Source organism: Panthera leo, chromosome B2 (assembly GCF_018350215.1).
Source record: "Panthera leo isolate Ple1 chromosome B2, P.leo_Ple1_pat1.1, whole genome shotgun sequence".
NCBI classification, from domain to species: domain Eukaryota; kingdom Metazoa; phylum Chordata; class Mammalia; order Carnivora; family Felidae; genus Panthera; species Panthera leo.
In genome coordinates this window covers 62,987,743-63,013,538 of record NC_056683.1, presented here as the reverse complement: position 1 = coordinate 63,013,538, position 25,796 = coordinate 62,987,743, and the positions used below count along the sequence as shown (strand labels likewise).

The 25,796-nt window shown below is 37.4% G+C and overlaps 1 protein-coding gene and 1 long non-coding RNA gene across 5 annotated transcripts in view; one reads left to right on the top strand and one right to left on the bottom strand.

The window, feature by feature from the left end:
• Window positions 1–25,796, bottom strand: part of COL19A1 (collagen type XIX alpha 1 chain) — a 380,294-nt gene that overhangs the window by 88,620 nt on the left and 265,878 nt on the right. For all 3 annotated transcript variants that reach the window (XM_042939135.1, XM_042939134.1, XM_042939133.1), the window contains 16 exons: window positions 23,241–23,303; window positions 17,770–17,805; window positions 16,789–16,824; window positions 16,641–16,694; window positions 15,908–15,961; window positions 14,273–14,326; window positions 13,701–13,790; window positions 12,689–12,733; window positions 12,507–12,584; window positions 10,381–10,416; window positions 10,221–10,274; window positions 10,071–10,124; window positions 8,645–8,686; window positions 5,128–5,232; window positions 4,991–5,044; window positions 4,474–4,527 (listed from right to left, as the gene is read on the bottom strand). In XM_042939135.1, the coding sequence (XP_042795069.1) occupies window positions 4,474–4,527; window positions 4,991–5,044; window positions 5,128–5,232; window positions 8,645–8,686; window positions 10,071–10,124; window positions 10,221–10,274; window positions 10,381–10,416; window positions 12,507–12,584; window positions 12,689–12,733; window positions 13,701–13,790; window positions 14,273–14,326; window positions 15,908–15,961; window positions 16,641–16,694; window positions 16,789–16,824; window positions 17,770–17,805; window positions 23,241–23,303 (909 nt within the window). The remainder of the gene's footprint in view (window positions 1–4,473; window positions 4,528–4,990; window positions 5,045–5,127; window positions 5,233–8,644; window positions 8,687–10,070; window positions 10,125–10,220; window positions 10,275–10,380; window positions 10,417–12,506; window positions 12,585–12,688; window positions 12,734–13,700; window positions 13,791–14,272; window positions 14,327–15,907; window positions 15,962–16,640; window positions 16,695–16,788; window positions 16,825–17,769; window positions 17,806–23,240; window positions 23,304–25,796) is intronic.
• On the top strand, window positions 1,908–24,342 carry LOC122220070. Of its 2 annotated transcripts, none has more exons than XR_006202665.1 (3): window positions 1,908–1,969; window positions 23,264–23,339; window positions 23,705–24,342. It is a non-coding gene; the product is annotated as an uncharacterized LOC122220070 (long non-coding RNA). The 2 variants fall into 2 exon arrangements; XR_006202664.1 differs by having other exon boundaries at window positions 1,915–2,266.

Below are 25,796 nucleotides of genomic sequence, written 5' to 3'. Positions count from 1 at the left end.
CTACTGCATATTTATTTATGAGATTCTACAGGACCAAGGTTCTATAGAGTCAAGGTTTTTGCGTCAGTGCGATCAATGACCAAGTTCTGCCAGATTGTCCATCTAATGCTAAATGGGGTCATTTGTTACTTCAGGTTTTTTCATGTGATATGACATGAAGAAACATTGAAAAGAATCTCCTTGAACATGCTGAAATTCCTCATGAAATAAGACTTTGAGGAAAAATCTTATGTATGCTTATGTTAAAGAATGTGGATATATTCTTTCTTCAGGATGATATCATCCTCACTGGCAATGCTGTGTGTGTGTGTGTGCGCGCGCACGTGCACACACCCACATGCACACATGCATGCTTAGACATGTGTGGATGGAACACACTGGCATGTTGTATTGGTTCTTTTAACTCCCCACCCTTAACTTATTTATGGGCTTATAAAATTTGAACAGAAACAAATTTCCTTTGGAAATGGCACCTCTAAATGTCTGGAGATTATAAATGCCATACCACAAATTGCTTTATCTCAAAATACCCACATTTCCATAAAATTCTCTCTATATGTACATGTATAAGATATGGGTGTACATATGTATTCTTTTTTTTTTTTTTTTTTTTGCTACTTTTAGTCTCATTACTGAATCAGTCTAGAGATGCTGAGTGAGTCTTTAGGTAGTTTAATTTATAAGCTTGGGACTCATTAACCTTTGATGACCACATTAAACTTTAAAATAAACCTTAGTCCATAAATAAAAAAAAAATCATTCTCAGCAGCTTTCTCTGAACAAGCTGAAATTTTGTAGTAAGGGTAAAAGTTACTATGGATGCATAAAGGGCAGTAAGATAATTTTAGAAGACAAGATGGTCATTAAAGAAGACAAATACATATTAAAGAGTAGCAGAGTCAATTTAGCATATAATGCCAAACTAAAATCCAAAATAAAATTTATTGCATAGATATTCAAGGGTCATTAGAGCTAAGTTCCTTCTCTGAACGGAGATTTTGATTTTGCAAGTCCTAGCTTAGTTGTGACCAAGAATATTTATTTTTCCATTGCTGTAATTTATGGCTGACAATATTTTTCATGGCCTATTTATCAATTATTATCCTGAAATATTGTAGGAAAATCTGCATTCCAAGCAAGAATTCACTCTATGAGAGGTGAGCGTGTTCTATTAGTGTCTTATAAGTTGCCACTTAGTTGTGAAACATCTGCAAAAAATGTAGAGGATACTGTCACTTTCCTCAGAGCAATGAGCAAACAGGCAACTCCTCTCTCTAAGTTCCCAAACAGATTACACTGAAGTCCTCAAAGAGATGAGGTACCCCTCTGTATCTTTCCACTAACAGAACAGACATTTGAGATTTGGTAAGACTAGGTGTTATGCACATATTAAAATAGCATAGTTTGCTGGCCAGTTGGGGATGCACACATTCTTGGTCAAAGTTTCATTCACCTAAATAAATCAATAAATTATACTTTCAGGTAGTATCTGAGTTCAAGTAGAAGACAAGACAATATTCTTTATTTCCCATCTGTCTGGGAGGAAAAGCCCCTCCAAAAGGCTCAACTGAGCTAGTGTGATATTTCAGGCTTATTCCTACTATTCATGGGAAGTGAAGACACAACTGAAAAGAATCTCCTTCTGAACTTGCTGGAATTCTCCATATGACAAGAGCCTTGTGCAAAATTTTGTGTGCTCTCAGTTAAAGAATCCATAAGATCCACAGTACTTTGCCTTTCCATGGTTTCAGTTACCCACGGTCAACCCCTGTCTGGATGCACGTGATCCTCCTTCTGACTTATTGTCAGATCAACAGCAGGCTAACACTATGTCACAATGAATGCCTACGTCATTCACCTTGCTTCATCTCCTCACATAGGCATTTTGTCATTTCACATCATCACAAGAAGGATTAGAGTACAAAAAGATATTTAGAGACAGGGAGAGACTACATTCACATAACTTAGAGTATGTGATAATTACTCTAATATTTGTTATTATCGTCAATCTCCTACTGTGCCTAATTTATAAGTTAAACTTTATCATGCGTATGTGTATATAGGAAAAAACATAGTATATATAGGGTTTGGCACTATCTGCAGTTTTGGGCATCCATGGGGGGTGGGGTCTTAAAACACATTCCCACAGGTATCGGGGGTCTACTATATTTAAGAAAGAACACAGTAGGCAGTTACCACTGAGCTGCAGTTGCTCACTAAGGCCAGTGCTGCCTCCTGCTTGCCGAGCTCCAGCCAAAGAAGGGAGGTAAGTAAGGAGGTCTCTGGACCAGGGCTCCTATAAAGCGGACTGCCTGCAAATCCACAGCAGGTGGGAAAGTACCCAGGAAGCAACGGGCTACAAAAGCTGCTGGTAAGAGTGCGCCCTCTACTGAAGGGGTGAAGAAACCTCATCATTATAGGACTGGTACTGTGGCACTTCCCAGAAGCAGATGCTATCAGAAGTTCACTGAACTTCTGATCCACAAACTTCCTTTCTGTGCTTCCAGAGTGCAGCTACTGGTCCTTTGCAGGAAGCAAGTGAGGCCTATCTGCTGGGTCTCTTTGAAGACACCAACCTGTGTGTCATCCATGCCACATGTATAACAGTTATGCCACAAGACATCCGCTAGTACATGGAGAACATGCTTAAGTATCCACTATGATGGAAAACATTTCATTCTTTACAAAAAAGAAATTGTCTTCTTCTTGTCACTGGTAGTTCTGGGGTCAAAAGGTACCTAAGTATATGCTTGCAAGTGAAAAAAATAGGGGACAGAAATCAGGTATTGGCAGTTTTTCCATTTTCATTTGTGTGTGAATTTTTAATATAAACGCAAGGACATAAAGCATTAATGCAAGTCAGTATGTTTCAGTAAACACGTTTTAGCAGTTCAACTTTATAACAATTATAAATAAATCTGCTAAATTTTTCTGGACAATGCCAGCATTTGGATTTTTTAAAAACAAGTACATTTCTTATTGACGGCAACTAGGAGGTATTTGTAGCATTTTTATCATAGAGTAGATTCCATCCGTTCCCTGTGCTTTTCTGAGTTGTCCTACATGCAAGTACATGTTTTTAATGTTGTCTATCTTCTGTGCTCTTCCTGCAAGTTTGCTATTAAAATGCATAAAACTATATATATAAAAAGAAAGAACATACTAAAATAATGGAACGATAATAACGATGGATTTCAGTTTACCAAAAGAGCAAGGTATCGTGTAGAATTAATCAAAACTAACTTCTAATAAATTTAACTTAGAGTCACTTATAAAAAACCTGAATTCCAATTATTTCCTGATCTTTTTATTATTACTTTCTCAATTCCTCTAAAGCCTACTCCTTGGAGCTAGGCAGTTAAATTAAGCTGTTAGACTATTAAAATCAGAGATAGGGCTTGTACATTAGTGAAACTTTCTGTGAAGCATGAAGAAACAAAAGTCAATAACTCTTATTTTGAAAATAAAATGCCTTTACTGCTTTATTTATGGATGAAAATAAATGTTGTATTTCTTTGTTTTTTAATTTTTAACTTGAAGAAAAGCAAGCCAATTCTCACAGTTTTCTAAAATAGAATCAATATTAAAAACAATAACACATGGTGATAATTTGTAATGTGAAATATAACTCTGACTCAAAAAATAGATCTACTTTATACCGTTATGATTTTCAGTACTAACATCAAGGTTAATATATGCCAGATGGCTTACTTACTTTCATTAAGAATTATTAGCATCAAAACTGTTTAAACTAACAACAATTCATCATCCTAATTGGTTTTTCTAAGAGTTAAGGTAAATTATGCAGGAAAAGAATGATATCCTGAGCATCACCATGGCTTAGAGTCAGAAAATTATACCATCGTCTCAAAACTAATTTGACTTTGAACCTTCGTCTGGGGGTAGGCAGCTGGTCTAAACTAGTTGAATCAGATCCTTTTGATAGTTTTTTTTTTCCTCCCAAGAGTGTGAAAGTTGAGCAGAGACACAGACAAACCAAGGTCACTAAAGTTGAATCATGTTACAGCAGTGTCCCAGGGAAGTTCTGCTGAGTTCTGGAGCTGCCCTTTTTCCTAGGCTGGTTTTTCAACTATTTCTTCAATTCTACTAGCTACCTTGGGATTCTATGCAGTAAATCTCCTTCCTCCTTCTCCTTGCTTTTATCTTGAGAGAGCTGGAATTGCTACCTGCTACATGAAAACAAAAACATAGTAACTGACCTGTCAATTCTGTGCTCTAATTTCCTTATCTCAAAAACTAGACCATACAATACATCAATGGACAATACATACAACTGGACAATACATCAACGCATTATTATTTAAAATGTGTTGACATTTGAAATAACCTACCTTAATCTTTGTTTTTATTTGATTTAACATTAAACATGAGCTATAGAAGAGTTGCTGTCCTTCCTCCGAGTCACATAAAGAGAATCGATAGCAGGACTATATTATCAGAGAAGAGTCTCACCTCGTCACCTTTGTCTCCGGGTATCCCAGGGTAGCCCCGCTCTCCTTTGCTTCCCTAAAAAGACAAGAACTTCAGCTAGTATACTGAATCATTCTGTCATCTTTTAAAACAATGAAAATATCTCTTCTTAGTACATTTGGGACATGTAATTTGGGCAGAGTCAGGAAACAAATAAATGACTTTGCACGTGGCTTTTACACCACTTTTCCAAGATAACTTTCATAAAAAGTAGTGTGTTTAGAATGAGTTTTGTTGGGGCACCTGGGTGGCTCAGTTGGTTAAGCGTCCACCTCTTGGTTTTGGCTCAGGTCATGATCTCACGGTTTGTGAGTTCGAGCCTCGCATTAGCTCTATGCGGACGCTGCTTGGGATTCTCTCTCCCTCTCTCTGCCTCTTCCCCACTCATGCTCTCTTTCCCAAAAATAAATAAAATAAACATTAAAAAAATTTTTAAATCGGTTTTATTTTTCACACTGAATTGGAGGTACCACAGAAAGCAGAGGAGAAACTGCCTTACCTTTGGTCCCTCTCTGCCTGGGATTCCTGGAGGACCCCGTGGTCCTGTATCACCCTAGAGGACAGAGCAGTAGACAAATGAGAGAAGGTACTATGTGTAACCTACAGGGCCCATCAACGTTCAGCCTGCCATCTCACCTTCTGGGTGATAGAATCATACTTTCCAGGCTCACCAGCGCCTATTTCTTCTCCTTTGTGGCTTTTCAGCCCAGGGACACTGGCTTGGCAGTTGCCACAGAAGTTCTAATGAGTATAGAGATAAGGTTACTGAGAGATTCAGCAAAGTAATCTATAAAAGAGAGATCTGATCAGATATGAACCTCTGTCAGAGATGAATGATAGAGCAACTGATATATCACTACTTTCAGAGAATTGATCCAATTTGAAAAGACTATTTTTTCGTGAGGTAAAAACTACTTATGAAGCTAGTCAATTATATCTGTTGATGACATTGGTGACCTTTGTAAAGCATGTCTATGATGATACTGAAATGGAAGATTCCAAATATATAAGGAAAAGACACATAAGTCAAAAACACAGACTGTTTCAACTGTGTAACTGTATGTCTAAAACGAGAGGCAGTAATAAAGTTTAGAATAACTAACAAGATTACAGACTTCATACAGCCAATCGCATAAATCATTAAAAAAGAGAGAAAGAAAGAAAAAGCTGTGAAGAAAGGATTTCTCTTTCTGAGAGCAAAATTAGTTGGAGAACCGTACACACAGTTTACCAACATTTTGTCAGTGGAAGCACTCATGTGAGAAATAATTACTTGAGTGACTTGGACTTGACTTCTATGTCAAATCCAAGTGCAGATAGGAAATCTAAGTGGAATTACCTTTCCATTGCCTCCTCTGTAACCTTTAGCTGATGTGGAAAGACTTGAATATAAGTGTCTGAGCCTACAAGATAAACTCCTTATCACATTGTTAAAGAAAAAGTGTTTGCGAAAAGCCCTATAAAGGCTTATTTTTAAATTGTTAGAATAAGAATATGAACAGGAAAGACACAGAATGGGGACCACTGAGAGGAGGACATAGTTTAATTTTAACAGTTGACAGACGGTAGGACAATATAGGCCTCTTTTCTTCTATCCCTTTCACCAAAGAGAAGAATCTTGAAATGTGAAAAGGGAACTGAAGCTTTCCATTGGCAAGAAAGCTCATGGATATTCGGGTTCAATATTTTTGACTCAGTGAGTATCAGAACAAGTCTGATTTCCAAAAATATGCTCCTTGGAAGGCTAATTCTGTATGCTATTGAAAAGGTTCTGAGGCAATTTCTCTAAAAACAGCTGGATGAAAGAGTTCTCTTCATGGTGGTCCTTCTCAGAGCTGGTATATATAACAAGGAGCCAGAGTGTGCGATATCTCCCAAAACTAATTTTGCCATTAGGATCTTTTCACACAGCTGATGTATTGGTAGAGGAATTAAAAAAATACATATATATTTGTACATCCACCACTTATAATATCTCAGGCCTGACCTCATTTTCTTTAGGTTTGGATTGCCAGAATGGTAAATCAAGGGAAATGATTTGCCTGCCATGTAAGTGGCTCAACTTGAAAAAAGTCTTTAGATTTTTGTTATAGAGAGAATAAAGATGCATCAATTATCAGCCAGTGTACAATCTCACTCAAAGAGGGACTGGCACACAGATTAACCCAGAGGAAGGTCTTTGAAGGGATGTCATTTGGGCCTGGAATTATGTCAGTTCTTTACTACACTTTAATCAAGGGTATTTTTGAAAACAGAAAGCAGATGCTCAAATTCACTACATAAAGACTCTGAACAGAGAGGGAGACTTCATGTGTTGGGAAATAGGATTGGATTTTAAAATTACATTAAATTAACCTAATAGATCCAATCTCTAATCTAAATCCCTGTATTTGAGGAACAACACACTTTCCTCTTCTATGGGATGCAGTGTGTTGGGACTGTCAGTGGAGGTATCCTGCCTACCTCTCACCAATCAGCTTTCCTGGGACTCAGAAACTCAGGGAGATGATGTTAGGGCTCGAAAAGTGGTGGAGCACACTCATTAAAGGGATGCTGCCTTGGTGAAACTATCAATTATGTCCACTTCTGAGGTGTTTGTGTAGTCCTGGCTCTCCTTGTCAGAGTCTACTCATGGTCTTTTTGTCTATTCTGTGAGCCACCCCATATTCTGTCAGGATATGCATTTCTGCTGAAGTATATACATTTTGATCCTAACTATTCTGGGATGGTTAGGTATAACTCTTACAATCCTGCCACTTTCAACATTACTGCCCTTGTGAAGAACCTAAGATAATGTCTGGGGACCTGCGTTCCTGGGTTCATGTTGCACTTTCTAGCTGTGTGACTCTGAGGAAGCTACTTAGCTACTTAGAACTTCAGTTTCTAATATATAAAACGGGGATACTAGCACAACCTAAATTTACAGGATTATTGTGAAGATTAACTGCGACGATTTAAGTAAAGCAGTGTATTGCCTTCCATGTAACTAGCTCAATTTACATAAGATTTTCCTAAAATCCCCCCAAATATTCTCTTTTGACTTAAAAGAAACTGTTGACTTCTGAAAGTCTTAAAAATCTCTAATATGTTTTTATATTTATATTTATGTTTATATATATATTCTCAAAACTAACATCCAGCAAACACTTATACTAGAATTCTTGAGTCTTTGAATTTAATTCAATAAATATTTAATTTAATTTAACAAATTAACAAATTTAGTAATTTGATAAAATTTATGTACGTCATTGTACAAACCACTGGGCTAAATGGTAGGAATATAAAATAAATCACATTTATACACATATAGCGTAAGTGTGTGTGTGTGTGTGTGTGTGTGTGTGTGTGTGTATACATATACATTGTCCATTCATATATAAACAGGTAGGACACATAAGGCTTGAGTATAATGTGAAGGGGAACAGATTTTCATATGGGTTCACTCAATCTTAGCATACCATGAATAAATATGCAAATACATAACCTTACAAGTGTCCCATTATCATTCTTTCTCATCTGTGTTACACATAAAATACAGGGTAGTATTAGAGAAAAAAATGGTAGCAAGATTTATCCCTTATGAGATGAATAATGGGTAGAGATAGTTTTTACTTAACAGAGTAACAGGTGTTAGGGCAATTGTTGGCTTTGGAATTTTGCAGCTCACTTTGTAAAATCCCATGACATCAAAGCACAGCCTTGCGAGCTGGCTGTTTATTGAGCAGCACTGGTTTTCAACCTGGGACGGGTGAGGGTAGCTCCAGTGAGAAGGATTAGGTTTCACAGCAGTGAGCCAGGAGTGGTAAACACCCATGAAGAGAAAGCTGTCCCTCCAGAGGAGAGAATGGTCTACTCAAGGGTGTTGATGACACTGTTCCTCCCATGTAGCTCAACTCAGAACTACCACTTTCATCTCCCCCCCACCCCTTATACCCAAACAGACAGGGATGTAAAGAAGAAGAGAATGGAGGGGTTAGTAAAAGTGGCACAAGATATGTAAAAATATGTGTTCCTTTTTCTATCTAAAAGATGTTCTGCCTTTTAAAAATGGAATTTTAGTTCATGCTAAGCAATTAACTCAGTTCTGACAAAGATTTCCTTCCTAATTTTTCCTAAAAGTTAATACATAATTTCTTACATAGCAACAGAATACCTTGAGCAGGACACCGATGTCTCCCAAGAGAGGAAGTGCGATCTGCAGTTAAGGAGAAAAAAAACCCAGTATGTGTTCATACATATACGTGCACATGATACAATACAAACATATAATACAATGCAGATGTTTTTTTCTCCAAGTGTCATGTCAGTTGAAATTTGTCATGGAGCTTCTAAGAGGATCACTGTCAGAATGGTTGACTTTCACGTTATATTTCATGTCACGAAATAGCCATATGACACCAGCAGACCTCATAACTGTATCTGAGAAATATTCACTACTCCTCTACTATGAACATGTAAACACACCCTGGTTGTCGTTCTGATTCTGCATCTCTATTTTATATTTCCATGACACGGCAACTTTTATGCCAACACTAATATAGTCTTGGTTTTAAATAATACATAAAGGTAAATCATTTATTAAACGGAAGTCGCCACTCTGCCAAGCAAATTATCAGGCTGTTGAGAAATATTAAAAGTAAACAATGAATTTGCCTTAAAGTTCTTTCTCACTGAAGTTCAAAAGAGCCAATAGGTGGCTTACGTGATATGCAAGAGAGACACTGAAGGAACTTGGGCAGTGTTCCGGCCTTGTGTCTTAAAATGTCCTTTCAGAGAGGCACTGTAAACCCAAGTAATGCTTTATAAGAATTCTAGATGATGCACACATGATTCACTCAGCAGTGAAGTTAAAGTAAGGCCAAAATATGCCTCTGCACGTAGCTTATAAAGGCACTCACGGCACAGCCAGTGTGGGAGGGAGAAGGATTTGGGAGACTTAGAACCGAGAGGCCAGATTTGGATTTTATCATATAAAACTCTTAATACAATGTCATGTACCATATGGCCTCTCAAATTATAACTGCTGATTCTGAGGCTATTTAAAGGGATTTCACTGTTGCTCAAAGCAAGGTTCATCCTGAAATAAAACTTTGGAACACACATTTAGTGCTTAAACCCATTTTTCAAGAGCCTACTCAAGCCAGTTTTTGTAATTTAATCACTTCAGTGTTTTAAGGCCACAGAATCAATGGATATTCACCCTGTTGTAGGTAACTTACCTGAAAACTTTCATTTAGAAAAATGAAATTCATTTAGTCAATGGCATTAGAAAGAATAGAAATTGTGGCTATATATTTTAACTCAATTTTCCAAGGGATTGAGACATTATGTGCCAAGGCACAGCCTGGGGCAAAATTGTAGAGCTGAATTATACCCTTAGGAAATAAGTATTCATCACACACACAAAAATGCTGATGCAGCTTGAATTTTCACCCCTCTACAAAATAATGGGGATAAACAAAATCACCAAGCAGTTACTGAGCATTCTAATTAGTTTGGACAGCAAAAGTTGCTCGGTAGGCTATTTGGCTTCTGGGTGCATTAAAGATACATAAATCAGGCACATTCTGTTGACATACCGGGTCACCTGGGGGGCCTGGCAGACCTGGCTTTCCATCCCTCCCTGGAGCTCCCTGAAAAACAGAATCATTGTGTTCAAATCCTTGCACAGTGGCACGGGTGCAGAGTAAAATGCGTGGTGGGTAGGAGGAGGTACAGATGGTCCTTACATCATTCCCTGGGGTCCCTGGAGTTCCTGGCAATCCAGGGAGACCTCGAGGACCCTGGAAATGGGGGAAAATAGTTACTTATGGGGACAGTTTTTCAGTAATTTTCCCCAAGTAAGCAAGCTGGATTTGCTGTGCCAAATAACTTGGTTAAGTAGCTTACCTGAATACCTGGCTCTCCAGCTGGTCCTTGCGAGCCCTGAGTAGAATCAGATCCAATTATCAGAATTCCTCCAGAAATATCCGTAAATTATGCAAGTGAGATCAAGAGCTATGTATTGTAACTTACTTAGTCGAACAACAGGGCTTGCCAACTTGCGCACACTGAAAACTCTCTGTGATGATGGCTAAGACTTTTGGATGGCAGGTAAACACTTAACCAGATGTCTGTTGCTTGCAACCTGAGCATGGCTTTGCTCAGATGCCTGGGATATCTGTCTCTCTCAGTACCATCATGTGTTCCTCCACCTTCACAAACACACTATGCACCCAAATTCTAGCTGTTCAGAAACTCCTGATAAAGTAATGGGCTCAGGACTTCCTTTCCTTTCTGCTTTCTACTTTCTACTTTGAGTCATTTCTGTATTTGAAGAAATTGCCAGAATCAGTGTTCAGTGACAGCAGTAGAAAGTAAAGCATCAATCAGCTATTCTTTTCTACTTTAGAAAATTGGAATTTGGGGTAATAAAGAGGAGGCTGGGAAATTATCAGTGAACCTAATGACAATAGCTCTATCCCTGTTACATAACCACAGACTGAGGAAGGAGGAACTGATGACCTAAGTAAGTAAAGGGCTGGGTTCTCAGCTGTTGACTTCAGTAACTGCCTACCAACATTTCCTTTCTTATTTATTTATTTATTTATTTATTTATTTATTTATTTATAAAATGTTTATTTATTTGAGAGACAGAGAAAAGAGAGTGCACATGTGAGCAGGGGAGACACAGAAAGAGAGGGGGAGAGAGAATCCCAAGCAGGCTCCAGGCTGACAGTGCAGAGCCTGACATGGGGCTAGATTGAATGAACCATGAGGTCATGACCTGAGCTGAAATCAAGACTTGCACAGCTAACCCACTGAGCCACCCAGGTGCTCCTCTTTTCTTATTTTATAAAATAAATATTCATATGACTATTAGTCAAAGCTACTTTTTGTTCCCTTTCTATTTATATTGTGACCTTAGTTATTAATATATTTTTTATTTTTTGTTTCAATCTCTTTCACTCCCTTAATAGTTTCCTGATCTGTGTTTTTACTTTGTTTAATCTTCCATCTCAGTGGTCTTTTATATTCTTGCCCTGCAAAATCGATCACATACAATATAACCATTCACTATTTATGCCTTCTTTTAGCTTTTGTGATAACTTCATTATAAGGCCAATTTCCCAAATTAATGTCACTAGAATAAGTGTTTATTTCTACTTTTCTCATTCCAAAATCTTTTATGTTTTTTCATAGTAAATAAAAAGTTTTATCTCTTATTACTATTTAGTCAACAAGTATGCACATGGGGGTCATTATTATCAGGCACTGTCCTTGTAGCTAAGAAAACTGGGCATTAAAAAAATGGGCACTAAAAGCTGCCCATTCTTTATGTTCACTATTATAAACAACTTCTATTATCTCTTCCTGAAGATATTACTGAAGAGATTTTTGACATCATCTCATTTATACACACCATTCACTTTAAATATTCACTTTTTATTTTTTCATTAAAAACAAACAGTAATATACAAAACCCGATCTTAGGCATGTGTACAATCTTACACACATTCATTTGTACTTTTTAAAATAGAGGAGAGAAACAAAGGGTTAAATAACTGCTCCTAATCCAAAATCAGTGTCTGTGAGATCAGCATCTGTGGGTCAGCAAACAGTAAGCACCTTCTCTGTGCTCAGTGACTTAACCCCAGTGCTCATTAATCCTCTCTCTCTGATTAGTGCTTACTTCTATTTCCTCTTCTGACCATTTCACTTTTTTTTTCTTCTTCTTTTTTTTAAGTTTATTCATTTTTCTTTTTGAGAGAGACAGAGAATGATGGGGGAGGGGCAGAAAGAGAGGGAGACATGGAATCCGAAGCAGGCTCCAGTTCTGTACTGACAGCACAGAGCCTGATGCAGGGCTCGAACCCATAGACCGTGAGATCATGATCCAAACCAAAGTTGGACGTCCAACTGACTGAGCCACCCAGGTGCCCCTCATTTTTCTCTTCTTATTCAAATTTGTCACTGGGTTTTATTTTACTGTTGGAATGCACAGGGTTTCAAAAGCTTGATAGAATTTCACTTACTGTTGGGCCAGGAACTCCCAGCCCTGGGGGACCTCTGTCACCTGGGGAACCATGGACACCTGGGAGTCCTCGTTCACCCTGTGCAATGAGAGGCTTCTGTGAGTGCGAGGGTGAGGGGACAAAAAATTTCAGGCTGTATTTTATTTTTAATTCTTTAGAAATAATCTATGATATTTTTATACCTTTGGCCCACGTGGACCAGGTGCTCCAGGATTTCCATCTAATCCCTACAATAAAAAAAAAAGGAGATAAATACATTTCTTTTTCTAAAAACATTAAAAGCATCTTAGAAGTTATAACTCAAAAATGTTTTGTTGTTCTTCATCTTTCTTGAATAAACCCTTTTCTATAAAAGAATAAGAAACAGGAAATACAGATTTCCACCAGGTTATAGATTTTTGTATAGTTACTTTAACATATAAGATGTTTTCATTTTTAGGGGAGGTGGGTGGGGGATGGGTGAAATAGGCGATGGAGATTAAGAGTACATTTAATCATGATGAGCACTGAATAATACAGGGAATTGCTGAATCACTGTATTATACACCTGAAACTAATATAACACTGTATGTTAACTACACTGGAATTAATATTTAACACTTAATAAAAAAGATGTTTTTATCTTTAAAATAAGGCATCTAATACTGAGAACTATTTATTATCAATAATTAATATAAAAAGTCAAATAGGAGGAAAAAAAAGGCATGTGAAATAGGCTTATTGGTTATTTAGACTTTTCAGCTATTCAGTTTTTGTTATGTCCTGGAAATAGCCTGGGCCACAAGGACATTTTCTGCATATGACCATCATTGGCCATGCCTGCAGAGCCTCTGGAAAGAAAATTTCAGGCAGCTCTTCTGTTTTAACATAGCATCCTAGGAAGGTTTATGATTTAAAACTAGTGTATCTTACTAGGCTCCATAGATCCCTAAAGAGTTCATGCAGAAGATTCAGGGAGGCCTATGAATCTTTCAAAAATGTATGTAAAATGGGTATGTGCATTTTCTCAGAAGAGAGCCCTTTGCTTGCATCAAATTTCCAAAGAAGTTAGATTTCTTATCTAAAGAACAAGATGAATATTTTGTTTTCTGCAGACCTCAACTTATTCCTATACTTGTGATCTGAACCTGGGAATACATGAAGGGTAATTAATGAACTTTCAAGGGAAATATTAGTAAAAGGGCTGGTACTTACTGGTTCCCCTGGCAGGCTTTTCCCTGGAGGACCAGCCTCACCTTTGGGACCTGGAAGTCCAGGAGGACCTATAATCCCACCTGGATCTCCCTGAGGAAAAGAAGATTCTTATGTTATTGTTCAGGTTCATGGTGGGAGCTATGGAGGCAGCAGTTTTCATTGCTTCAAGTTGTAGCCAAACTTCATTTTCTCACTCATTCAGCCCTATTTATGGAGGGCCTCATTCATGTCAGGCACTGTTCTAATTATCTTAGGTGCACTTAGATTTTGTGGTGAGGTATGTTACAAGTTTAGCAGTATCATGCCATATGTATAAATATATGTGTGTATAAATGTATGCACAAAAAGAGCATCTACTCAGAAAGTTCTTTAGATGATCTTCATGTTTTCTTTAAGTTCCTTTCCAGTAATGGTTCAACAATTAATATGTGTCTGTACGTCCCCTGCACAATCCTGGCAGCCTTGTCTTATCCTTTTGCCGTACCTACCCACCCCCACCTCCCAAATCGCAGTGCCCTTCTGATCCTCTGTCTCTCCTTCCCACCTAGCTACTCAATGCATAAAATGTATACCTTTTCTCCTTTAATGCCTTGCTTTCCTGGGATACCATGTTCTCCTGGCAATCCCTAGAAAATTCAGAATTAATGGGAAAGAACAATTAGAATATCTCTTATTATGAGAACATATCTATCTGTGAGTCTTTGTCATGAGAACAGAATTGTAACATGTAAACTATAAGAGGATGGGTTGGTTTTGGCCTGTTAAAAAGGAAAACACATTGGTGAAAATATGTGGTTTGTTGTTTCTTTTTTTTTTTTTTAATATATGAAATTTATTGTCAAATTGGTTTCCGTACAACACCCAGTGCTCATCCCAAAAGGTGCCCTCCTCAATACCCATCACCCACCCTCTGTGGTTTGTTGTTTCAAGTGAAGTAGCCTGGAGGTAATGGAAAAGAAACTAAGGGAGAATTGAGCCAAATGCCCCATTCATATTATCGCCAAGAAAGGGTGAAGGGATGGTGGTTGGTAGCATCACAGCACGATTTAGAACAACAATGGAGTAAACAGGAAGATATACCCTTATTATGTTTGGCAACAGTGGCTCTTTCCCTTTTGATTTTATTCTCTTTCTTAGCTCCAATTACTATCACTTCATCTCACTCTTGGGTCACTTATGGCTCCACCTGTGCCACCATCATTTTATTCTTTTCATGAGATCCCTCCATGAGGTACACCTATATTGGTTCATTAAATGGCTTGGGGAGGGGGGCGGGCGCAAGAAAAAGCTTTGCCCACAAACTGAATGTTCAAAGTACAAGCAGAACAAAGGCACTGAAAGACCTCTGGAGGCGCAGTCAAGAAGCATAGAGAATAGAGCAAGAGGTCATGGGACTGTTCCCAAGATGATAGGAAAAGGAGAGATTCCAATAGTTGCATAGAAAGTGCTGGAATTGTGGCTACATAGAGATAAGTTTCCAAGAAATTTTGGCCAAGCATTTCTGTTGTTATGCTCAAGTGAGGACTGATGGTGAGTCTTAGCTCCCAAGTGCCTAGAAGGCCAGGCTAGGGAGGTTGTCCAAGGAACAAAAGTCTTAGTGGGGGAATCGATAGAAAAATGCATTTAAAGGACAACAGAGAGAGAGACAGACAGACAGAGAGACAGACAAACAGAGGATAGTGAGACCACTAGAATTAGGTTCTAATGCAACCTGAGGACCATCTTCCAATGGCATTATAGAAATATTTTCTGCTAAAGGATTTGCTCTTTTTGGAGGCTCTTGCAATAAAACAGTAACAGAAGCTTTGGAAGTGCCTTTTTTTGGACAGAGAATTGAGCCAAAGTCATGCATAATGAAAATGCTTTCTTTCTTTCTTGGTTTTCCTTATTTCTTTTGATGTTTCCAGTCTTCGCTACTGTTGGTACACCTCTGACAAGCATGTCCAAAATGATGACTTAGTTAACCTGACTTCCAAAGACTGATTTATTAAGCTAATGATATTCAAAAGGATCTCATATGAATATATGAAGGTGCTAGCAGCCTTCCTGATAACCCCTGACACTAGGTTTGATCAGTCTTGGCAGTAGATGTGACCCATGTCTTTGGAAAAGGTGGTACAACTCAGTCACATGAAAACATGCTGACATTCTTTAAGACATCGATTTAATTCCCACATATCAAAGAGACCTGTATTTACTATACATACAATATCTCCTGGTGGTCCTCTGGGTCCCATAGAGCCTTCAGGTCCTTGCTGACCCTAAAAGAAAGGTGATATGTAGTTCAACTTTGTTAAAAAACAGATTGTCCTTGAATATATATAAAACATGGTATGAACTTCATCTGTAGAAAGACGGGCTTTCTACCATCCTACCTTCTCTGAATAATTCTGAAATGTGCTTTGGGCTGACAAAGATAGTTTGAAGATGTTCTCATTTAAATGGGTCTTTTCCCACCAGCAAGTGAGGCCATGATAACCTCCCTCACCCATTGGTGGGAGCGCATCACATAAATCTCTCCTGCACCTCCCAACAGCTGGTCTTTCTTGGGACACCCCTGCGGAATCCCACATGGGGAACTCAAGCATCTCAGAGCTGCATAATTTGGGCTCACAAATTGAATCTTGAGTCCTGTTCATTTTAAGGATATAGTTCAGGGTCATAGGTTTCGCTCACATTATTTACTCATAAAGGGTTTAGGGATGCTATTGTGAATATGCTTTGAAAAAGAGTTTAAAAATCTTACTGTGAACCAGAAAGCACAATTACTATATGTGTAATAAATGCAGCCAATAGGGGGGAAATCACCATGGCAACATGATAAAATCTCTGAGAACGTTTGTGAAGAAAATGAGTGGCACACCAAAGCACTTTGTTTTGTACAGAAATGGCTATAACTCCAAAATTATTTCCTCTTTAACTCAGTTATTTCTTATATACCTTTAGTCCTGGACTTCCTATTAAACCGGGGGCACCAGGATCTCCAGGTTCGCCCTAAACATGTGGGTGGGAAGGACAGTGAAATGGTTAATGCAATCTTCACAATCTCATTAGGTTGGAGATGCCATAAAGAAGGTTATGAGATTACCTTTATTCCCTGTGATCCCATTATCCCAGGTTCTCCCTGTAAAAAAAAACAAAACAAAAACAAACAAACAAAAAAAACAAAAAACCATTTATGTAATGCTTAAACTCAGATGGGGATGAGCATCTCTAATACTTGAATTCGTCTGCATTTCTACTAATTAACATAGAATAAAGGGGGAGATTATGGACAGCATGATGAAGTCAAGGAAGGGGTCACTCTAAAACATGATTTAAAATACTTATTGATACCAAGTAAATAATAACTCCTATTTTCTTTCTTCTTTATAATAGTTTTCTCCCCAGTATCCCTTTTGACTCTACAATCATATCTCATTAGCAATCATTGCATTCTCTACTTAGCTGACTTTGTTATGATTTGCCACCAGCTCATCCTATATCTCAGAGAATTAAAACTTCAGATGAAGAAGGAAAAGAAAGAGTGGAATTTAAGTTTATATGTCATGGTGATTCTACTATTGGGTATATGTACTTAATGAAAAAAAAAAACAAAAAAATTAAGGTTACATAAAAGAGTACAATATTGGCTGTAATGAGTTTGCTTTTCTTATTTTCATGACTTATTATTGATCCTTTTGATATAATCACCCCATTTGATAAATTTAATTTGTACCATTAACAGAATTTTTGAAAAAAAACTGTATCTTATATTTAAATTTTATATTTTAGATATATTAAGTGTGTACCTTTCAAGACATTCATGTCCCATTACAAACAGTAATGGTTAAAGAAAATATACATTACCTAAGCCAAATGGTAAAGTGCCATCAAATGATAAAACTTAACAAGGTTTAAAATTTCTCATTTATCAAAATAAGAGTAAAAAATCACAAAGGAAAAAGTAAAATGCTCAGAGAGGTTATTTTATCAAATCTGTTAGACTCCACAGTAAACATACCAGAAATCAGAGAGAGAGAAATCGATGAAGTAGAAAACACAAGATAGTGATAAAACATCTACTTACTCTATCTCCCTTTTCACCTTTTGTAAAAGCTTCCCCCTAGGAAAATGGGTAGAAAACAGAAGCAATTATAAACACTTTTGGAAATAAACTCTCCAAAACTGGATATGGATGAATCCTGCAGGCCAAACTCAGGCCTCTGTCACAAAAAAGTCCCTGAGATGACTCAGAATGTCACACAGTCTGCTTGCGCAGTTTAAAGGGAGCATATGAGAATTAATTAAAAAACTCATATTCCCAAGTGAACAGTAAGTTAATCATTCTAATACTATTTTGAGAATCCTGAGTGGAACAAATTGGAATGCTGCCCAAGGCCGAAGCTTCCTTTTTCATGGTTCACATAGAAGCTGATCACATTCTCTCTCTCCCTGCACCTCCTCCTCCCCCACCCCCCCACACACATATTGAGGCTTTCTCTCATTAGCTTTTCTGTTCCTCAAGTCACATGTATGCGATTTCATTTACTTTTCACAACAGTGCTGTGAGGAAGATATGGTCCCATTTCAAGTATGAGGAAAGAGACTCAGAAAGGTTCTGTGTAACTGAGTTATTTCCCCTAAAATAGCACTCACCCATTTTATGTCTCCTTGTTTATCTTGCCTATAAACTCTGTGAATGTAGGGATTTAATTGATCTCAACTATCATAGTATCTCTGGTGTACTGTTGGTGCCCAGTAAAAGTTTATTAAATTAGAGAATTTAAAGTTATGCAGACATAACAGTAATAGCTGATGTTCATTAAATCCTCATAATGTATCAAACACTGATCTAATCACTGTTCTAGTTCCTTCTTATGTGTCACTGGGGTAGGTACCATTAGAACACCCATTTACGGATAACGAAAATGAGGCACAGAGAAGTTAAGTAATTTCCCCAAGTCACATAGCCAGTGAGAGGTCATTCAGGATTTAAACCTAGACAACCTGAATTCAAACCCAGGCTTTGGTTACTCATTCTTATTTGATTTGTAATTTGATTTACTTATTATTTGAAATGAGTGAATTGACAATAAGATGGAAACCATACATCAAAAATTTTTTTCTCTTGCATATGAAAGTCAAGAGAAAACATGAGAACCATAGGTAAATAATACTATGCTTAAAGGTCCTCTTAGGGACTGCTAGTCTTTTAAACAAATCACTAATGGGAGATAAGTGGTTAGTAAATAAACCTCTGTGGTTTGCGCCTCATGTCCTATGTGCTCAGGACTAGAGGGCTCACCTTATTGTCTTCCATATTTCCCAGCAACCTTGCAGTTACCCGGGGGCAGGCAGCTAGTATTGGCAATGCAATGTGAGCAGATGTAACACGTGTTACTGCAGGCTGAGGTAAGGAGGAGCCCAGTCCTGATGTCCCAGTCCCACTTTCTCCACCGTGGTGACCGAGAAGGTTGTGTATATCAGATGGCTGAGTTACATGGGGGTAATCAGCCTGGTACCTGAATGCAGTGAGGGTCAACACCCACTCCTCCCAACCCAACCATGCTGGGCATGCAGCATGAGCAAGAGATAATCTTTCTTGCATTAAGCCACAGAGATTTCAGGGTTAATGTGTTACCTAGCATAACTTAGCCTATCCTGTTGTGCCTCATATCTAGCCCACATGATTAAATCTCTTATTTTTGGTTGTGTGCCGGGTCGCTCAGCTGGTTAAACATCCAACTCTTGATTGCAGCTCAGGTCATGATCTCACAGTTCATGAGTTCAAGCCCCACATCGGGCTCTGCACGGCCTGCTTGGTATTCTCTCTGTCCCTCCCCTGCTCACACTCTCTCTCTCAAAATAAATAAATAGAGCTTAATTTTTTTAATCTCTTATTATTGGTTAATTGCTATACATTAAATCAGAGCATTATTTATAATCTTGTCTTTCAGCCTTAATTCAAAAAATTCTATTTGATTTTTATGATAAGAGATGATGTTATTTAGATATAAGCATGGGCCACATTGCTTCTATAACTGCTTATTTGCTTATATCACATTGCTTATATCATGCTTATTTAGAGCCACTGTGAATCCATATTGATTAAAGTAACAGGTTAAAAAAACAATAATAAAAAAATAAAACCAGGAGCCTGGTTATCTCAAGACTTGATATTTAGTCCTAGCTCCAATGGTCACTATCTGGGTCAAGTACCTTGCCTTTTAGAACCTCTCTTTCTTTATCTGAGGTTTAACCAGATGATCTCTTTTAAGTATATTTTAGCTCTGATATGTTACACATAAAGTTATATTCTAAATGTTTAGTAGCGGGGGAGAGGGGAACTGCCATTCAGGATAAATGGTTCAGAACTCAAATCTGTATGAAAATCATTCCTCTTTTTGGGACTTTTGGTGATTTTGCTAAGTCAGGTCCAGATTCTGTTCTGGAATAGAGTGTGAGAGGGATGCCTGAGTGGCTCAGTCGGTTAAGTGTCCAACTTTCAGCTCAGGTCATGATCTCATGGGCTGTGGGTTCGAGGCCCATGTCGGGCTCTATGCTGACAGCTCAGAGCCTGGAGCCTGCATCAGATTCTGTGTGTGTGTGTCTCTCTCTTTGCCACTCCCCAACTTGTTCTCTCTCTCTCTCTCTCTCAAAAATAAACAAACATTAAAAAAAAAAAAGGAAAGAAAGAAAGTGTGAGACCACAAAGGGCTAAACTCTGCATAACATTGTAAAAATGTGTTTCTTTTATGTGGGGGGCAGAGAGGAAGGCAGGCAAGATCTTAAAGTAGTTCCCCCTTATCTGTGATTTCACTTTCCATGATTTGTCACTCACAGCCAACTGCAGTTTGGAACCAGATGATCCTCCTTCTGAGGAATCATCATGTCAATAATAGCCTAACACTATGTCACAACACCTACATCATTCACCTCACTTCATCTCTTCACGTAGGCATTGATGATTTCACTTCATCACAAGAAGGGCGAGTGCAGTACAAGATATTCTGAGAGAGAGCACATTCACATAACTTATCACAGTATATTATTATAATTGTCCTATTTTACTATTAGTTATTGTTGAGGATCTCTTGCTGTGCCTAATTTATAAATTAAACTTTACCGTAGGTATGCATGTATGCACGTATATGAAAAAACAGTGTATACAGTTGACCCTGAACAACACAGGTTTGAATTGCATGGGTTTACTTATATGCAGATTTTTTTATAGTACAGTACTGTAAAATGCATTTTCTCTTATGATTCTCTTAGTATTTTCTTTTCTCTAGCTTCCTTATTGTAAGAATACAGTACGATACACATAACATACAAAATATGTGTTAATCAGTTGTTCATTGGTCAGCAGTAGGCAATTAGTAATTAAGTTCTGGGGAGTCAAAAGCAATATGTGGATTTTCAACTATGCTGGGGCTTAGTGTCCCTAACCCCCATGTTGTTCAGGGTCAACTGTATAGGGTTCGGTACTATTGGCGGTTTTAGGCATCCTGCTGGAGGTCTTGGCACCTATCCTCCTTGAACAGGTGGGACTACTGTATAGGGACGTGGAATAATTAAGGGATTAAGAGGGAACTGGCAAAGAGAAAAGTTAAAAGGAAAAGAAGTCTGTTTCTCCTATGTAAGGCAGATAGGGCCAATGATAATCTCAGTGGGGTAGGTGGGCTGCCCCCAAACGTCTGTGGTGGGAGAGAAAGCCAGAGCGAATCTCCTAGAAGCTGTGAAGTCCCCCAACCATTGCTACTAAGAGCATGATCCAAGGGCCAACAGCATGAGCATCACCTGGGAGCTAGTGAGAACTGCAGCCTCTCAGGCCCCACCCCAGACTTACTGAATTAGACCCAGCATTTCAAAAGATCCCTAGGTTATTCAAATGCACTTTCCATTTGAGAAACACTGCTCTTAAACCATTCCAAGTTCCTTTTTTCTACCCTTCCTGTTTTTCCAATAGAATTTTTTCAAATCTGAAATCCAGGTCTGCCATGTGTCACCCAGTAGTTTAAAAGGTGAGTTTGAGTGTCCAAGCATGGAGGGGAGACAGTGTAGACCTAGAGAAGCAGTTACGAATGGTGAAGAGTTGTCAACAAATGTGGAGCATCAGGAATAGTTAAGCAGATGGAGGGGACCAATCACCAGGCTGGATTTGTGGAATGTGAGTTTCTCAGACATTCTTGGAAAAATGAAGCTGGGAAATCCCATGAAAGCCTGTCACTTGCTGCAGTTGAATATGGAAGCTTGGACTGGACACCAAAGGCAAGCATGACCCCTACAGGAGGACAACTTGCATTACTTGGGTAACAGCATTGACTCTAAAGCTGCCTGAAAAATTACTGTCATAGACAAAGATGCCTACATTTTCAAGTGGAAGCACAGGGAAATTTTGGCTTTGTAATATTAAATACTGTTTCTGTTTGGCATGCAGGCATTTTAGTGACGTCTGCATTCACTATCCCTGGTAAACTTATATCCTTTGGTCACAATGGTAAGGAAGCAGGGAAAAGTGATTTTAAAAAAGTATTACACTTTTTTTCTTGTTCTTTTTAAATTGTTTTATTTATTTTTAATTAATTTTTAAAATTTACATCCAAGTTAGTTAGCATATAGTGCAACAATGATTTCAGGAGTAGATTCCAGTGATTCATCCCTTATGTATAACACCCAGTGCTCAAAAAAAAAAATTATATATATATATATATATATGTCTTTATGTATATATATATAAAGATATGTATAAAGATATATATATGATATATATAAAGATATATATATGATATATATATATCTATAGATATATATATATCATATATATATAAAGATAAAGCATTTAAGTCTGAGTCTTGCTGATTCTTACAGACTGCTGTGGGTTTTTGTCTTTGCCTTTTTAGCAGGATTTTTAAAAAGTTATTTTTGGACTAGTATTCACGTAATCTCTTTAGGTAGTCCTATTTGAGTATAAATGATAATTTAGGTTTTGTCCCCTTACAAAATAATTAAGTTTTGAAAGAAAGTGGTCTCAGTAATACTGAAAAGCCACTTTGATCTTATAAAAACCAAGGAAGGAAAATAACTTCAGAAAGTATACTGCCAGAAAATAGATATAAGTTTTTAATTTTTTTGGATGTATTAGCTCCAATTTTTTGATATATTGACTTTATTATTTATTATAGTTATAATGTTTAGTTATGGCAGAGCAGCTTAGTAATTTTTAAACCCCATGTTCTATAATTAGTCTACCTAAGTGTGATTCATAGCTCTAACACACTAGCTATGTGACCTAGGGCAAGTTGCTTAACCTCTCTGGCCTCAGTTTCTTCATATGAAGAATAAGGGTGATAATAGCCTACCTATCTCATTAAAAAAAAAAAAAAAGATTAAGTTACTTAATGCCTTACATAGAGCATTTGCTCGAATATCTTATTGACTATTGTTTGCCAAGGCAGGGACAAACAAGGTTCGTGGAATTAGTGCTAATCAGGAAAAATACTTTTAATTCTATTTTTGTGAATATTCTTCCTTTGTCCTAAAAATGTTAATACTTACAGATTCTCCTTTTTGACCTTTAGGGCCAATGGACCCTGGAAATCCTGGTTGTCCAGCTTCACCCTTTTGAGAAAAAGCAGAAGAGTGATTTTGCATGAGGTCAGATGAGTACTGTAGTGACTCTCAGATTCAAGAGTGATTGTGCTCCTTCTGGCCATGGAATTTACCTATTGTCGTCCAAGGAGGAATTCTGAATCTAGTTATACTATTTGCATAATCATGTATTTGTCAGCACTTCACAATGCCTTTAGCTCTTTCAGAAATCCATAATATTCATAATGATATTCAAAATTAATGTGAAACAAATTAGTTTTCAAGGAAAGATGTTCAGAGAAGAAAAAATATATAATTTTGTCCTGTTTTGCCAAAAAAATTTGTGTGTGTGTGATCTTAAAGACATCAGATTGTTTAACTGACAATAATCCAAGACTCATTTTATCTCAGACACTTCTTTCTTTTTTTAGGTGGAGGAGTGGGGAGCCATGGGAAGAAAAGGGAGTCTCTCAGCTGTTTCCAGCACTGATATAATCACTTAAATGACTGGCTGTGGACAAAGAAGACATTCTTGTCCATGTGGTAACAGCAGCTTAGGAATGTGTAAGATGTTCCAGTCAGAGATCTTGAAGAGGGGTTTGTATGTGACATATAAAAAAGTACTTTGAGAAAATACAATTTAGAAATAATACTGTGGGAGGAAAACAGATCACTAGTCAGACTTTGGAGGATCCCAGCATTGTGCTTCCTTTCAGCATCTACCAAGATCCTTGAATATCACATTATGGCTAAAGTAAATACAGCCACTGGAAGTATGTTGGATTTTTTTTTTCCAACCTCAAAAGCGTTTTTGCAAAATGATGTTCACCATGGTATTTCTGGGCATATACCTTTTTCACCTTTCTTACACATTTTTTATTTTGAAAAAAATATAGAAAACATAAAGTCAAATGTGTCAAACCTCTGTGTACCAGGTACCCCAAATGAAAGTAATACAAAAATTTGCAATCTAAGAAGAAATTTCCTACATTTCCCCTTCTATTTCTGTCCCAGAGGAAGCCACTCTCTTGAATGTAGTGTTTATATTTTTCAGTCCATGTTTTTTCACTTTTACTGCATATATGTAATCATAAACAATATATTATTTGATATTTAAAACAAATTCCATAAATAGCTTTTTTTTGTATATGATATCCTATAACTTGCATTTTACCACTCAAGGTTGTTTTTAATATCCATTCCTATTGATACATATAGATCTAGTTCACTCATTGTAACCACAGGACAGCATTCTATAATGTTACTATATACCAGGGTTTACCCAAGCCCCATTGATGGGCATTTGGGTTGTCTCCAGCTTTTCTTCATTATAAACAAATGCTGTAGTGCACATCTCTATATCTTCCCCCTTTTATGGATATCTGTTTATTTTGAAGCCTCAAACAACAGTCCACCCAAAATACTTCAAATAAAAATTTATTACAGTCCCAAAAATGTTGGCTTATTTCCACATTTCTATCTAAATCAATATCTTATGACTTTACACTAGAGGAAGATGGAGTTTGTCATGTGCAATTGATAGAGAAGATCACATTTTCAAAAGGTTCTTCTAGATTTATGGAATATATTTTTTAAAATTAATCTTGATTTTATTAATGTATTTTTCCTTCTTGAACCTAAACATTTAATGTACCATCACCAGTCTTATACTAACCACACTGTAGCAGAAACTATTCTTTTTTCTAGATATAATAAATTCTATCCAAAATAAGAAGAGGAAGAAATTGGTAGATACATTTAAAAAACCAATTGCTGTTGGTTGTAAAGAGAAAATAAACAACTGGTTTTGTCTGAGCATTAGGGTGTACAGAGTGACCATCCTGTTACTCATCTGGTAGGTGTTAAAATCCCCAGTGCATAGGGGCGAAGGAAAAACATGCCTAGTAGTTAGACTAATCTGCAAAATATAAAAGTGGAAATCAGGGAAGGGGTCTAGAAATTACTATTAAAGTCACATCTACCTGCTACCAAAGGGGAAGTAGAGGGGATTATATAAGGAAGAAGAGTAATTATATTCAGAGCTGCTATATATTTGAACCCATGTAAATAAGTCTCCATTGAAATGTAGAGGAAGGACCCAGTAGAGGCATGGGTCCATCTCTCTGAGTGGTATTTGGTCAGGCTGGACTTAGAGGAAATCTTAGGGACCTATTCCCGCATATAAAATTCTGTAAACAAAAGCATTTCATATCTGAATCTTAGACACATGAGGAGTTGGTTTTCATATTTAAAATGAATGTTCAGTGATTTATCACTGTGGCTAGCAGTTGAAAGGCAGATGAATTTACTGAGCTTCAGGAAAAGCTGTCCTCTAATTTGACACTTTCAAAGCTATTTAAAAGGCCTGGTGCTATTGAGGCTTAGTTTTTTCCACCTGTCAGTTGGCCCCAAAAGATACCTCCTAATTTCATAGTAGTCCTTAGATGTGCTGCTACCTTATTCCACTGTCTATATAAAGGAGTAGTTCTCCTCAACCAATCTGTAAACATGTTATTCCTTCAC